Here is a 15,589-nt window from a genome sequence, read left to right as displayed (position 1 = left end):
AACCAAGCTTCAGTCTGTTCAACAGTCCTTGAATTAAAAATGTGACAAAAACATATGTTTGAGGAAAAGTTTTAGCCAATCTCATTCTAGAGTATTTATAATTTTCTTTCAGCAGCCTAGTGAAAGGACAAAGCCATTACCAAGCCATTTAACGAGTTTACAAAATAAGAGCTCGTAAATATTTTTTCGTAGATTTTACGTCGAAGTTCGCTCACACAACGACAAATATTATTGTCGTAATTCAACGAGAGCAATTCGTGCTGGCCTGGATAGGTATTTAAATAAAGAAAACATAAATTTCAGTGCCATTACTGTCAGAGAGTTCAAGCCCGCATATGGTGCTCTCAATGTTCACCTGGTCGAGCTCGCTTGCGAAGGCAAAATTTCGTCCACGAAGCAAAAACCACTCATGACAACCCAAGATGTCAAAATTCTCTACGAAAAGAAGCAGCTTGTCCTACCCTCGAGCAGCAAGTTCAATCCTCAGCGGTTGCGAACAACTTCGTTTCAGGCGCCATTCAATGTCAAGTTAGTAAAGAAAGCGCTCTGAGGGAAATCCAACAAAAAACAATCGGTGGCGTTGTTTTCGACTGTAGGTTCAGCCTGGACTTCTTCACAAGTTGTTTTCGGCTAGTCAATTCCACAATCGTATTTTCAATATAAAGTACTGCTCCAATTGAACACGAGATAAAGGAACAGAACGACGAAGCGCCTGCTGCTTCGTTCACGGCGGCTTACGCATTTTACGTAAAGTGTTGCTTAACAATTTTTCACTTCGATCTTGTTCTTGAAAGGTAGTTAGATTCCCTGTAATCCACCACTCGTATCTTGCTTTTGCCTTTCACAGAATTAAAAAAGTTTCTTTTCCCATCAAATGTTGTACTTTTTCCCCAAACATATGCATTTGACTGAAGAGAAATCTGAATGTCAAAGAAGGGGAGATTTTGGAAGCCAATTGACAAACTCTGACGCGATTGACATATAACAGACTGGCAGATCCCACGTGTTGCGAAAAATATTTGAAGGATAATAAACACAATAGCCTCCGTTGGACTGTAAAAATATGCTCGGATATTATCTGTTCCTCAAAGCTCACAGTTTTCCTCGAGTTTCGCTCTCGGAAAACTGTTCGGTTCTCGGAATAGATAATGTCCGCGGACAAATATCTGAACATATCTGAGCAGATTTTGAGCGATATGATTATTAATAAAGACACAAGATATATTTTGAAATTATCAGCAAAAATTTAAATGGTGGTGCTCATGATCATTCCTAAGCAAACATAGAAATAGACTAGAAATCTTCACAACCATTCCTCCTTCGTGTGCCATTGGTCAAGGGCACGTTAACCCCATGGCGATAAGTACATTTTTGCACCTTTTGGATGCGCAAGGAATTAAAAATACCGACCAGGTGTTCTGGTTTTAACTTTCCGAAGGCGTTTGTGAGGCAGTTTTGTCATTATATTCTTCAAGTCCTTAATAACAAGATGCTTTATACAGCATTAACAGTGGTACGTGAACGTTGTTGTTAGATTCTAGAGAAAGGCGAAAAAGTGGCTTCATGATGGCAATGAGTGACATGATGTATTAGTACGACTGTATTGGGGGTCTGTATTTTTAGTTAAAAACGTAGGCCTAATGATAACTGGATAGACATGTGGAAGTTCCCTATCATAGCTGGATCCTTACGTCCTTACGGGGGGAGGAAGCTCCATAGAAGTGACATACTGCTAATTTTGACCTTATAAAGGAATCGTTGAGTACAACTGTTACAGTCTCCCGACGTAAAGAATGGGAGAGGTTGGGAGTCGGGGGGGGGGGGGGGGGGGAGGTCGTAAGAGCGGCGAGGAGGGAAAACGGGGTTGCGTCACCACCGTCATCTCTATTTCCCGCCAAAATTTCCTACAGTACGACTCACATTTGCTACAGTTGACTACAGTCCATTGTCAACTGAAATAAGGGAGGAGTGTAGGGGGAGCAATTTTTATAATAATGAGGGCCATAGTTTCACTTCCTGGACGGCACAGCTACGCTCCTTTGGCTGTAAAACCAGTTCTATATTTTGACACAACTACATTGACTAAACTTCACCGCAAAATTTTCTCTGGTATGTTTGAAATCGATGACAGTAATCTAATCAGGCCTATTTGCCCAAGACATCAAGATGCTTATGGCATGAGATTACGCTTCCAAAACCGATTCTGTGCTGTCCCACCAAGTTGGGCTGCTTAAATCAATTCAAGCAAACGAAGAGAGATCGGAGCATTACGTTTGTGCAATCTAGACTTATCCACAAGATGACCTCATTATTAGTGCCTGTCAGCTTTCGCAAGTACTCTAAGAATTCAGATTGCATAGCGTAGCACCATATATGAGAGGGGTGAATAGGTTCGCGGATCAACGGATTTGGCTCGAAAAGCTTTCGCAAGTACTCTAAGAATTCAGTTTGCATAGCGTAACACCATATATGAGGTCGGGGAAATAGGTTCGCGGATCAACGGATCTGCCTTGAAAAACTGCTCGGATTTCGGATTTTGAGGATATATTTTACGGATTGGCGGATTTTGAACGCTAAGCGGATCGCGGATTTCTTCAATTTCTCAGCGTGTATCGTGGATTTTGTTTGTTTTGAAGTGCGGATCGTGGGACCATTCCTGTCAGAAAAGGAAGGTAAGGAAATGCTCAGCTACACACGTGCATATGTGGAGCTGCAGTCAGGCAGAGAACAAATCGGCAGGAAACAACAATGGCATGACATGGAACTATGCCAGAGATAATCTAGCAGAGGCATCTGCATATCTCAGAGAGAGTGGAGGTGTCTGGAGAGGCTACAAGTACGGCAAGTAGAGTGGAGCGTTTTGATGAGATGCCAGATTGTGACAGAGAAGTTGGTCATGCTGACGATGCTGACAGCGAGGTAATTGAATACGACAGCAGCTCTGACGAGGACAAGCCGGAAACTGACGTTTCAGAACTCAATACAATAGAAGGTCCACGTTCTTGTTAGGAACAACGACTAGATTTGGGTGCCAAGTGCAAGTAAACAGTAGGCTAATTTCATGACAGGGTTTTATTTTTTTAAGGTCCTGTTATGTTAGTGAGTGTCCTGTGGTGCTCACGTCTCTAACAGTTCACCAAGAGAATAAAAACGGGCGGATTAGGATTTTTGTAAAAATATCTGCGAATTGGCGTATTTTTCTAAAAAAAAATTAGCACGGATCGGCGGAGTTGCTGACCCCCATTAACCCCCCTCATATATTCAGGCAACATGATCTTGTCGGATCGTGTTCTTTCTTTGACCCAATAAGGCCTAAGATACCATATTTTGTCGCTGATGGATGAGCTATCTTCTATCGTATGAAAACTGTCATACAACAGACATTTTTTGTGAACGATAAATTGAAAATTGGGTGTTATCCAGAATTTCCAGATGAACTAGACGAGTTTTTTTTGTAAACAGTGACATCGTTGTTAACTCTTTTCTTTTTAACTCTTTTGGTCACAACAGGCCCTGTTGTTCTGTTGCAGCGCTTTTCTCTGCAGCACGGATGATTTTCGGCGCAGCAGCTGCTTCCACAACATGAATTTCTACTCCTTTTTTATTTTATTTTATTTAAGTACCTCGCCTTATTTACAACACTAACATTGCTTACGATACTAACATTATTTACAAAGATAAATATTTAGGAATAGCGTGACACTACTAACTTTAAGCGCACTTCCTATGTAAGTACTAAGTCAAGTTTCTTATGCTTTAAGTACATATTTGCATCAAAAGAAACTTGTTTGCAAGATAATTAACCATGGCGTTATTGAGGCGATGAAGAAAAGGATGAAGAAACGTGGAGAATATTAGGGACGTTTGGAATAGCGCTATATTTAAAACGATAGATTCTAGGTGATATCGTGTAGAAATGACCATTGGTCAAGTAGAAAATTGTTTGTTTCTGCTTGTACTTGTATGCTATAAATTGTCCTCAGGTATTTGAGAAATCCTTGCAATAGAGGCGTGTGGTTTACGACAGACCCTGAAAACACTGTACTTTTAAACTATAAGGAAAAACTGGAAAAAATTAGAAACACTCTAAGCAACTGGAAATGCCGTAGATTAACCTTAAGTGGGAAGATCACAGACCTGAAAAGCCTAGTAGCTTCTCGAATTGTGTACGTCTTGGCACCCTTGTGCACAAACAAAAATATAATTAGCGAGATTAACAAGCTCTTTTACCTGTTTCTTTGGAACGGAAAGGGCGATAAAATAAAGCGAGATGTTATGATTAACAATTACCCTGAAGGTGGCCTCAAAATGATTGACTTGGATACAGGTAATCAAGGTAAATGGAAACTTTATTTCGACCTTGAACTGAAAAAGTTTAAGTCTACCCTACCTTTCACAAGCAACCTTAATAAGATAGACATAGCTAATATCTTCAGAACGCAAGACAGTTTCTTAAAGGAAATTCTCCTAATCTGGTCAGAAATCAATTTTGAATAGAGTATAACATCGGAGAGTCAGTTTACAGAACAACGCATATGGTACAACTCACTTACAAGGATCAACAACAGCCCTATTTTGCTCAAAGAATGGTATCGTAAAGGCATTACAAAAGTTAAGCACTTAAGAAACAGAGAAGGAAAATTTCTCACTCCAACAGAATTTTTAAACAAATACAACATTAAGGTCCAACCCTTGGTATACTGTGGAATAATTTCTGCTCTTAAAACGCTATGCAACACATGCAACCAAGGAGACCATACAAACGAGAGTAATGGATACGAAAGTTATTCGACAAAACTAATAAAAGCCCAAAAAGCAAGCAAATTGGTGTATTATAAACTAAATTCGATTTTGAGACGGCAATACGACTTTATATTGACGGCTAGTTGGGAGAAAATATCAACATGAAACAGGGCCCTGCATGAAAACAGTAATGAATAAACCTCACAACCAGAAGCAAGAATAAAAAGAGCAACCATACTAGTACACAAAAACGAAAACAGAGCACTGTTGTCGTAGCTTAGATGCCGTGGAGGTTTAGAAATTTGAAAGAAATCAAGTGACAGTGACAGTTTTTGAGCCAATCAGAAACCGTCATTTTGAGACGACTATATCGCAAAATAACGACGTCTCAGCGCAATGGGAAGATCCCCCAGGATCGCGATAAGGCAAATTAATTACAAAGAAAAATTCCGCCCCTACTACAAGCCCGCAAAAATGGATCCAAGACTGCAACTTAGGTCAAAACAAAATAAAGTGGGCGCGACCTATCAACTGGCTCATAATATCACAAAAAGCACAAAACTCAGAGAATTTCAATTTAAACTCTTGCACAAAAGAATGCCAACAAATGCTTTCTTAACTAAGATAATAATAATAACTGCTCCTTTTGTAAAAAAAAAAAATAAATAAAAAACCAGAAAAACTCATACACCTTTTCTGGTCCTGTACCAAAATGGCACTTCTGGGAGAGCATCATAGCGCGATTAAAACTATGTCAACTTATTCCTAATAGCTACTCTGCAGACATTACTGTTTCACTAGGCCTGAGATCAGACTCCTCTAAACTTCAATGCACGATCAATTATTGTCTCCTTATCGCCAGGCACTATATCTGGCTCTGCAAAACAAAAGGATCTATACCTCTATTGAATTTCTACTCCTACAACAGGCTCCTCCATTGCAGCAAAAGGTGCCTGATTTGCAACACCAATTACCACAAAGTATTGGATATCCCGAAGCACAGCACTTGTCGCTTATGCACAGTGGTTTGGATCTGGGGCAACATCTACTGGCTGGATTTCCTGGTGAACAGCATATTTGGTCTCCCAAACATTTGTAGTAAGTACAGGACCAAAAGTTGCACTTCTTGGCGCACAGCTGACCTTCATTTCGTGCGCTTCCTTGTGAGTTGGATCTGGGCCCTTTCTGTTTGTTAACGGTAGGACCGACCTGCTTTTGTCCCTTGTTTTTTATCTGCATCATGGTAACATCTTCAACTTCCTCGTGACCCGAAACAAGCTGACCTTAAGGGACAATAAAACAAAATAATGCAGGTTATCTTCGTAACTTAATTTTTGCTACTGAGTTCGTTGGCACGGCCATGCACTACGACATATAACAGCCCTAGGGATACTTTTGCACTTAAAGTGCTGGACAATAAAATAAATACAATACAAATATGTGTATTCCTCTACGAAAGACAGACGTTATCGCTAGGAGCCCTGTAAAATGAACTGTCTTAAGAAGGCAGAGACAACTTAATTTAGTTTATAATAAAATTTCGATATAACGCGCGCGCTGATTGGTTGAAACAGCGTGCTTTATCAGAGTACAGATGCACGGAGCAATGGTGTCACGCCATCACCCCATTTGTGAAATTCCTGGACTTCTCTCTCGGTTTTATTTATTTATTATTATTATTATTATTATTATAATTTTTCGATCCAGACGTCTTTTATAACCTAGAAAACGTAAACGAGCTGGACATAGACCATCCTGTGCGCACACAAGGTAAAAAAACAGTACAAATAACACGGTGATTGAAAGTGAATTTTCCGAAGAAGTCAGCGACTAAAACACAGAGCCAAGTAGAAATATAAACAAACCGAGATTTGCAAACATGTCAACCGACGAAATGGTCGAAATTACATCGAAGGCAGAGACGATAAACACCAAAGATAGCATTAAATGGACAGCTCAAGTTTTAGAACGAAAGATGTAAAAATGTCACAAGCTTAAACAAGTGTTAAAAGGTCCCGTAAACGCTCGTTAGCTATATTCTCGTACAAAAAGATCAAACAAAAAATTGAGAGAACTGAAAATTTAATTAACTAACGAATACACAAATATATAAGCTTACAAGATCCTTACATTTTTGGTGCAAGTTCTATCACGCCGCATCATGGCCACCTCCGCTAACCGCAGTGAAGCAAGCCTCGGAAATTACAACGCTCGCCCTTCGAGTGAACAACTTACAGCTTGTTCAGATATCCTCTCTGGAGCATTGAGTGGGAAGCCACAGCAGTCACAGCAGCCCTTTTCCTAACGGTGTCAACGGTTCGAGCACTCCTCCTCTTGCTCCCGTGAATTCGACTGTTGTTCATTCACAAAACACACCGCAGCGGTTGGTTTACCCGGCCACAAGCTTTAAAACAGTTTGTTTTCGAATTGCCATGTTGATGACGTCCAGATTTTCACGAGCCACAAATCCGCCTGATTTCAATGAACATTTTACTTTTCCATCCTGATTTTTGAAAGGGAAAACTGAAGAAGCACTGACGCTATTGGCGTTACCGGCATTCGATCTGAGCAAAGTTTGTAAACTTTGATGCCTTAATATTTAGGCAATAAATGCAAGGAAATGGTGGTTTGTTTCAGTAATATTTCGATATAATTCTACATCAACGTCAGGCTAGGTGACAATGCGGTAGCTAAAGTTTAAATACTAAAAGGGTGGTAAATTAGCATCAATAGGCACGTGAGAATGAAATAAGTACAAAACAAAAAGAGAAAAAAACTCCCATGAGAATAAGCAGAGTTCTCTGCTGGCCTTCAAGCCATTGTTCAAGGATGGCGATGAACGTTTTATGTGATAGGCTTCTTGGTATAGAAGGAGGTTCCAATTGTCGTCACTGTCAATTATCTTTGTGTTGCTACGCACGGTTTCGGTGAAAAATTCTTTGTTGATCGTAGAAGGTGGGCCGGTCTTATTGGAGAAAATGTCTGGTAAATTATACAGGCCTTGAATGTGTTGGTTATTATCACACTGTCGAAGATGTTTGTATATAGCACTTTCTTTATCCGTGAGGGCGTGTTCTTGTGTGCGAGTAAATAGAGTTCTGTTCGTTTTGCCGATGTAAGAGCAATTGCAGCCGGGACAAGTGAATTCGTAAACAACATCTGATTTGCATAATGGTGGTGTTTTGTCTTTAGTACTCGTGAAGAAGCATAATTTTGTGGTCTTCTGTTTTATTCGAATGTCCACATTCGGGTCGACGAGACTTCTGCGCAGTTTATGCTTAAGTTTCTTAGTAAGCTGTGCTGTTAGGTCACCAACGAATGGGATGGTAAGCCATATAGTAGTTGAATCCTGGCTTGTTTGGGAGGTGACATTGGTGCAATGATCAGGAGCCCTATTTTGTGCCATAGTAGTAAAGCGTTTAATTAGCGATTTTGCAATACGCCCTTTTAGTATTTAAAGTTTAGCTACCGCATTGTCACCTAGTCTGACGATGATATAGAATTATATCGAAATATTACTGAAACAAACCACCGTTTCCTTGCATTTATTGCCTAAATATTAGTCTAAATGCACTTATTCGGTTTAACTTTCGTTCTATTTCTCCTGAAATTTTCAGCCGGTAATGGTTTTTGATGCCTTGTTTTGACATGTCTGACAGCTTTCGTGTTGTTCAACCAATCAAATCATTTGAAACATGCCAACAAGGATTGTGATTGGCTTATTTTAGCGTGCTTTATCAGAGTACAGATGCACGCTGACGCCAGATCTGTTCGGAAAATGAAGTTGGTTTTGAAAATGAGGGTGAATGCAGGGGGAAATAAAAGAATTCTTTATCATAAAACAAATAAAGGAGCCTCGGCTGTGCTCTGTTCTGTTGTAAAGCACTTAGGAAGCGGCTAGAGCACTCAAGAAGTAGGGAGAAACACTCGACTACGTCTAGTGTTTCCCCCTACACTTCTTTCGTGCTCTAGCCGCTTCCTAAATGCTTTACAACAGAACAGAGCACAATCGAGGCTTCTTTATTTGTTAAGTAAAACAAATGCAATTCAACAGCATCTAGCAATTCGTATCTCTCAAAATCAATGTATTTATCAACTGTGCTTTTCTTAGACCAGCTCTGTGCATTTCTGTAAAATGTTTTGTTGTAAGAGAATTTTGGTTAACATCAATGTTTGTTGGACACGAAATACATCAAATTCGTACATTCGAACTGCGGATGGAAGAATCAATAAATGGGAGGGTGATCGCAGGAAAAGAAGAGCTTAACGAAAATTTCTTTTTGTAGCTGCTTACGTTGCTTACATACCTGCGATAATTTCTCATTTAATCATCACTCTAATGTCTAGCCTTTGGTTTATCGTGCTCTTAGAAGGGGCATATTATGTTGCCAGCACCGCTACCAGTTTTGTCGAATTATGCCTAAATCGTGCCAAGGTTCCCAAAATATTTTCCTAGATTACAAAATTATGCTCAGAAAAAAATATTCCTTTGTATATATAATAGAAGATATTATATTGGCTTGGCCTGGTAGCGCGTTAACTGTACGTAAGGAAAGAAAAAGAGTTCTAAAACGTTGCTCGGACAGTAAAAAAGGTTCAGGATTTTATTTCAAGAAATTGAAGACATTAAGATCTTTAAATCAATCGGAATATAATGATGTAAATGAAGGGTTGCGGAATGTGCTGTTTTCCAATTAGAAAATGGGAAGCCTACAAAGAAGGATCGGTTTAAACGAAGTATTCAGTTTGTTACAATTACAGGTGATCAAGTGGCCGCCTGAAGGCTTATAGGGATAAACTGTGCCGGAGGTCTTGCAGTGCCTGAGACCACACTTCTAAGGCCTGTACCCAGCACCGGGGGCACCCTTTTTTCTCCTTCACTGACCGACGTAGGCCAGCTAATAACTTGTTTATTCTATCTACACTGAGCTGGATAGCATTTTCTGTCGTTTTGAAAAATACTTCAAACTGATGTGAACAGAAGTGTGACCCAAAACTAGAAAAAACTCGTTCGCGTCTTTGCACTAGAATCCAATTCTCGCTCCTCGCTGTTGACTTTCGTTTCGGTTCAACTCTCCGTTCACACTACTCAAGAGTGTGTCACGAAAACCTATCTGATTTATGACTATTCGCCTTCAAGACCGAAGCAACCGCCGCGCAGCATCGCTCTGACACACAAATTGATCCGAAATCGGCGTTTTGTGTGTGAAAGAAAGACTTATCTTATATTTTTTGGAGCCGGCACAATAGTTAGCTGGTATAGTGGAGATATTAGTTTTTAAGAGGATCGAGGCCAATCGCTTTTCGAACGGTCTACGTGCGCTACGTTGAACTGTTACTCTCTAATTAAATATAAGCTTAGAGAAAAAGGATTGACAAGCGAAAATAATAATAATAATAATAATAATAATAATAATAATAATAATAAAACTAATAATAATAATACTTAGGGCTTTTTATGGACACTGGTTTAGCCGTCATTAGTGTGATTCGATTACATGATCTTAATATCTCTGCATAATGGAATTCTTTATTTTATAGAATTTTGAACTTTTATTATTAATTATATCTATTTCCTCTTCTTTTATGTAAGGCTAAGTTACTTAGGATTTTAATTGAGGTTTTGTAATAAAGATTTTATTATTATTATATTGTATTATTTATTTATATTGTATAATAATATTTATTTATATTATATTAAATTTATATTTATTTATTCATATTATTATTTATTTATGTTTATAATATTATATAATGATAATAATAATAATAATAATAATAATAATAATAATATAATAGTAATAATAATAATAATAATCATAATAATCATAATAATAATCATAATGATAATAATAATCATAATAATAATAATTCTACTTCCATTCTGTGCTTGCCTAGAAAGAAGGGAGGCAGGGGACTGCGTTCCGTAGAGCAGGAATACCAGGTGACCAGAGTCAAGGCAGCTGTGAGAGCTTTACAGAAATGACGATCAAGCGATGAAGATGATGCGCAATTTCGAGGAAAGAGCAGAAGAGTTAGGTCATCAGTCCTTGGTGAAAGATGCAGAAAAGTGCGCTGAAGAAGTTTCGTATTCAGTTGAAGTTAAAAGATCCAGAGCCGACTTCTTTATCAGCCGAGAGAGGGGATGTCATACCCGAGAAGACGCTGAAAGTGGAGTTGAGGGCAGATCTTGAGGGCAAGTTGCAGAAGGAGGTGCATAGCCAGAATTGAAAGGGGAAGTTTTGCCTATTCATTTTTTGTCTATTTATTAAATGTACTATAAATTTTATTTTTTGTTTTCACTTGATAGTCAGCGGGCTATACATACGCGCCCTGTCATACTATTTTATTTGTAAATAGCATTTGGACTGTCTTTTTTTTTTTACTGCTATAATAATTGATTACTTCTTGAGCGCTACAAACACTGATCAGTAGCGCTCTACAATCAATGTCTCCAAATCTTTACGCTTAGTTGAAAATTTAAGTATTAATCTACTAAAAGCTAAATCCAAAGACGTTTACTGGCTAATTATTGATGGGAAGTATAACGATGAGCAAACAGGGCCAAAGCGGTGGAATAAAACTATTCCAATGGAGAAAACAAACTGGAAAAAGATTTTTAAATTGGTTCCAAAGACGTGTAGAGAAAATAGATTAAGAGAATCTAACTTCAAATTCATTCATTGAATTGTCGTGACTAAAACAGAGCTCTTTATATTTGATATTAAATCAGATAGTAATTGCATATACTGCGGAGAACCAGACTCTATAGACCACACCTTTGTAGAGTGCCAATGTACAAAGTCTTTTACTCAGGATGTGCTATATTGGTTTAATTTAGAGAATAATTGTAATTTTAATTTAAACTGAAGATTTTCTTTTTGGTCTTTCTCCTGTGTCGAGTGCTCCAACAAAGAAATTAAATCATACTCTCCTCTTCTTACGTTATTACATTTATAAAAAAAAAGCTCCAGAATGACTCACCACCTCTACGGCTCCCAGTATTTATAAAAAAATATGTAAATTTAAAATTGAAAAGATTGTTTAAGACATATATAATGTAAGCTCCTCTTCTTATAATATTATAATACTTATTAAACAGGGTTGTAAAGTGTCGTCAGTATTGTACGTTTAAGGCTTTAAATGTTGTATGTGTTTGAAATAAAGGTTTATTGAAAAAAAAATCAATGTCTCCAAATATTAAAATATCGACAAATTCAAATATAAATATAAAAAGACTTAAAATTTATCCTGGGATAATAAATGAAAAGATAAAAAACAAGCTGTGATATTTCATAACAAGTAGAATCGAAATAGACTGAGCATCGATCCATGTAAAATCCACACAAACATACAAATAGATGTTCTGCGTAAGCTTTCATTTAATGAAAATGAAACCATATGTAAATTTACATTCGCTTTTAATGAAAGAACTGTCAGTGAAATATGATCAGACATGTTACTTTGTGGCTTTATTTCTTATTGTTTAAAGTATTTCTGCCGGTTTATACAACAAATTAATGCTAAAATTAGAAATATATGCGAGAAGAACTTACAAGTCAGTAGATTATCGCAACGATATAAAGTGTTGCAAGGTGTTTGATTGACTATTTATGCCACGAGTAAAATTTTCTGAAATGAAGCAAAATGGGATGAGACCCGAAAATAACACTTCAATTGCAAGCGAAATAACGACCATCGACCGACAAAGAGCTTAAAATACTCCTCGGCAGTTAACACTATTTCGTTAAAAACGGCTTGTCAACACTGCAAGAAAAAAAAACAAAACAAAACAATATCTTGCAAAACAGCGAACCGGTAAAGCTTTTTCAACAAAATTACGCAAATATTCACCTCTACCCAGGCCTTTTATTTCATTTCTGCATTTTACAACGTCTAGTAAACGAAAAGTTACATTTAAGAGGAAAAAAAACAACGTTTTGTCGCGCCGGATCGGATTAAAATGATTTGATTTCAAGATTTTACGAGGATTCTAGTTGCCATGACTGTGGTAAGAAGATAGAAAAATTCTGCCCGCTCCCGGAGCCAATCGAGCTGTAATTTTTTTTAGGATACCGCCCGCTCACCAGCAGAGAAATAAATAAAATAAATATGAACTGTACTTAAGCGTTACCTCCACGGAGTTAACCGATTTGAACTCTTACGAACGGACCCTTTTTGGGGTGGACTCACATCAAAGAGGTGGATAGAATTTTAACTAAGCACTAGCATTTTGAGGTGGGGATACCATTTTGACTCCAAATTTACATTTTACGAGTTTTTTTTTTTTAACAGCTTTATTGACCATCACACATGTCAAATACCTACTGCTCTGCAATTGGCCATCCAAGGGATGGTTTGTTTCCCTCTGACCATTATGATGTTGAATTTGAGATTATACTAAAGTTTAAACGAGCAAAGAGGGTGACTCGCCAGTTCTATGACTTCAAGAATGGTAACTTTGATGACTTACGGGATTCTCTCACCCGTCTCCCGTTTGATGTTGCTACCTTGGCCGACGTGAACGAAAAGTGGTCGAACTGGAAGGATCTGTTTTTAACTGCTGTAAAAGAACATATCCCTATCAAAACAGTTGGCGACAAAAATTCTCCGCCTTGGATTGACGGTGAAGTACGACATCTCATCCGTAAAAAATATGCAGCTTTAAAGATATTTCGCTTGAACAAATTGCCAGAACGGAAGCTCAGGCTGAAGCTCTGTAAACTAAGTCAAAACATCAAATACCTAGTACGGTCAAAACACAGGCAATACTTAGCCAAAATCGAAGCCTCTTTTAAAGACAACCCGAAAGAGTTCTGGAGCTACTACAAAGTGTTCATGGGCGGACGCTCATGCACTAACTCAGCGATTTGTTACGATGGTGAAGTGGCTACAAAACCGGCGCAGAAAGCGGAACTCTTAAATAAATATTTCTGTTCTGTTTTTCTATCGGCTACTCCGGATGTAAACATAGATCCAACGAACAATTCACCTAGAACAGATATGGAAATTTCTCAAATACAGGTGTCAGTTGATGATGTGACGAACCACCCGAATGGGCTTGACACCTCAAAAGCTTCGGTGGACCCGACGGCATTTCAGCGCGCCTACTAAAAGAATGTAGCCAACAAATTGCTCCGAGTCTATGTGGGATCTTTAATCAGTCTCTCAGTCGCGGTCAAATTCCTACAGAGTGGAAATCCGCGGACATAACTCCCATTCACAAGAAAGAGTCAAAAGGGCCTGCCGAAAACTACCGACCCATATCACTTCTTCCGATTGTCAGCAAAGTCCTGGAACGCTGCGTTTTTAATTGCCTGTATGATCATGTTAATAGCTTAATTACTCCTTTACAACACGGGTTCCTAAGGAATCGCTCATGTGTCACCCAGCTACTATCCGTTCTTCATACCATCGGCCGAAACCTGGATAAAAACATCCAGACGGACGTAAATGACCTTGACTTCGCCAAAGCGTTTGACACTGTAGATCATAACGTCCTTCGTTCTAAGTTACGAGCCTACGGGGTGTCAGGTCAGCTTCTAAGCTGGTTCGAGGGAATGGTGAAAAGGAACATTGCTCCAATAAAAGCTTAAGCACTGTTCAAACACAACAAAAATCCTTAAACACAAAAAAATCCTTAAGCACAGTGCGGTACTTATTTTAAAGGGTACAAAAACGTCCGTTCTTGGACACAAAAGCAAGCTGGATCAGATGGGATTGATAGTCACCAGATTATTAAAATAAAGGATTCAACCTCTGAAATACCATATTTTCCTAAATCGCAATGGCCTCAAAAATCAACGAAGTAACTGCGTAACTGAAAGATTCTTTTTGAACCGTTCGGAGAACACACCAAATAACAAAATATCAGCTGCTCTAGCTTTTACCAAATATATTTATTGAAAAAACAAATCCTGCTGTCACTGGAGTACGTATCTTTGATACTTCTTAAATTCAGGACCAATTTTACGTGAACTGCTAGGATGCTTGTAAAGGTTTTTATCGTTCTTTTATTTTCAGTACTGTTATCTGTTTTGGGACAGATATTTAAACAGAGGTACAACCGTGACTTTGTGACTTGTACCGGTATGGTTATTTACATTTGTAGTAAGTAAAAAATTCGAATTACAAGCTTAGCTGTTAAATAGAAGAAAGACCCTGGCAGTTATATTTAATCTATTTCGTCTTTCACCCGCAGTTCAAATACATATTTCATGCATTCAAATTGATTTGAGGATAGTTCTGCTGAGAAAAAAAAATCGTAAAACAAGAAACGTTCTTATCCAGATTACTGTATTAGATTACATGGATTTGTATTGGGTTAGAAACATTTTCACTGAAAAAGATAAAACTTTAATGGAATAGGCATATCTTGATATATAGATATACTTTTGTCGCGAATGGATTTTTAACAGTGAAAAACGAAAGACTTACCTTGGTCAGCAGATAGGCTCAGTAAAACGCTTACTGCGGCAAGCAGGACGAACATCAGTTTGGGAATCATCTTTCGAGCGTGGACGATGAATAAAAAAGATATATTTGAAAAATTCACAATTCAGCAAGCCACTTAAATACTGTGCCTTGTTAATCGTAATTTATGCCACGCTTCATGCACCTGCATTGTTGTCTAAATAGAGATGAGAATCGCTTGGCATTTTTCAATAACTAATTTTACAACATGCTCGCGGGCAGGCTGTTTAAACTAGAATCAACACGCTGTTCAAAGCTTCATTTTAAACTCATTTTATACAGAAAATCTCTGTGTTTTCAGGTTTCAAAGTCACAGAGTGGTGCTCAGGACGTGGCTTTGTTGAGTGCCGGGATATGACATCGTTTAAGTGTT

The 15,589-nt window shown here is 38.2% G+C and overlaps 1 protein-coding gene across 1 annotated transcript; it reads right to left on the bottom strand.

The window, feature by feature from the left end:
- Nucleotides 1–5,398: 5,398 nt before the first annotated feature.
- On the bottom strand, nt 5,399–15,324 carry LOC146467076 (uncharacterized). The gene is made up of 2 exons (XM_085126345.1): nt 15,181–15,324; nt 5,399–6,026 (listed from the first exon to the last, which is right to left on the bottom strand). Exons 1-2 carry the CDS (start codon nt 15,248–15,250, stop codon nt 5,638–5,640), a joined length of 459 nt encoding a protein of 152 aa, XP_084982471.1. The 5' UTR covers nt 15,251–15,324; the 3' UTR covers nt 5,399–5,637.
- Between the last annotated feature and the right edge of the window lie 265 nt (nt 15,325–15,589).

The sequence above is a fragment of the Pavona decussata genome, unplaced genomic scaffold (genome assembly GCF_977016875.1).
Source record: "Pavona decussata unplaced genomic scaffold, jaPavDecu1.1 SCAFFOLD_138, whole genome shotgun sequence".
NCBI lineage: Eukaryota > Metazoa > Cnidaria > Anthozoa > Scleractinia > Agariciidae > Pavona > Pavona decussata.
Note: the sequence above shows the minus strand (reverse complement) of the source record. Positions and strands in the feature narration are given on the sequence as shown.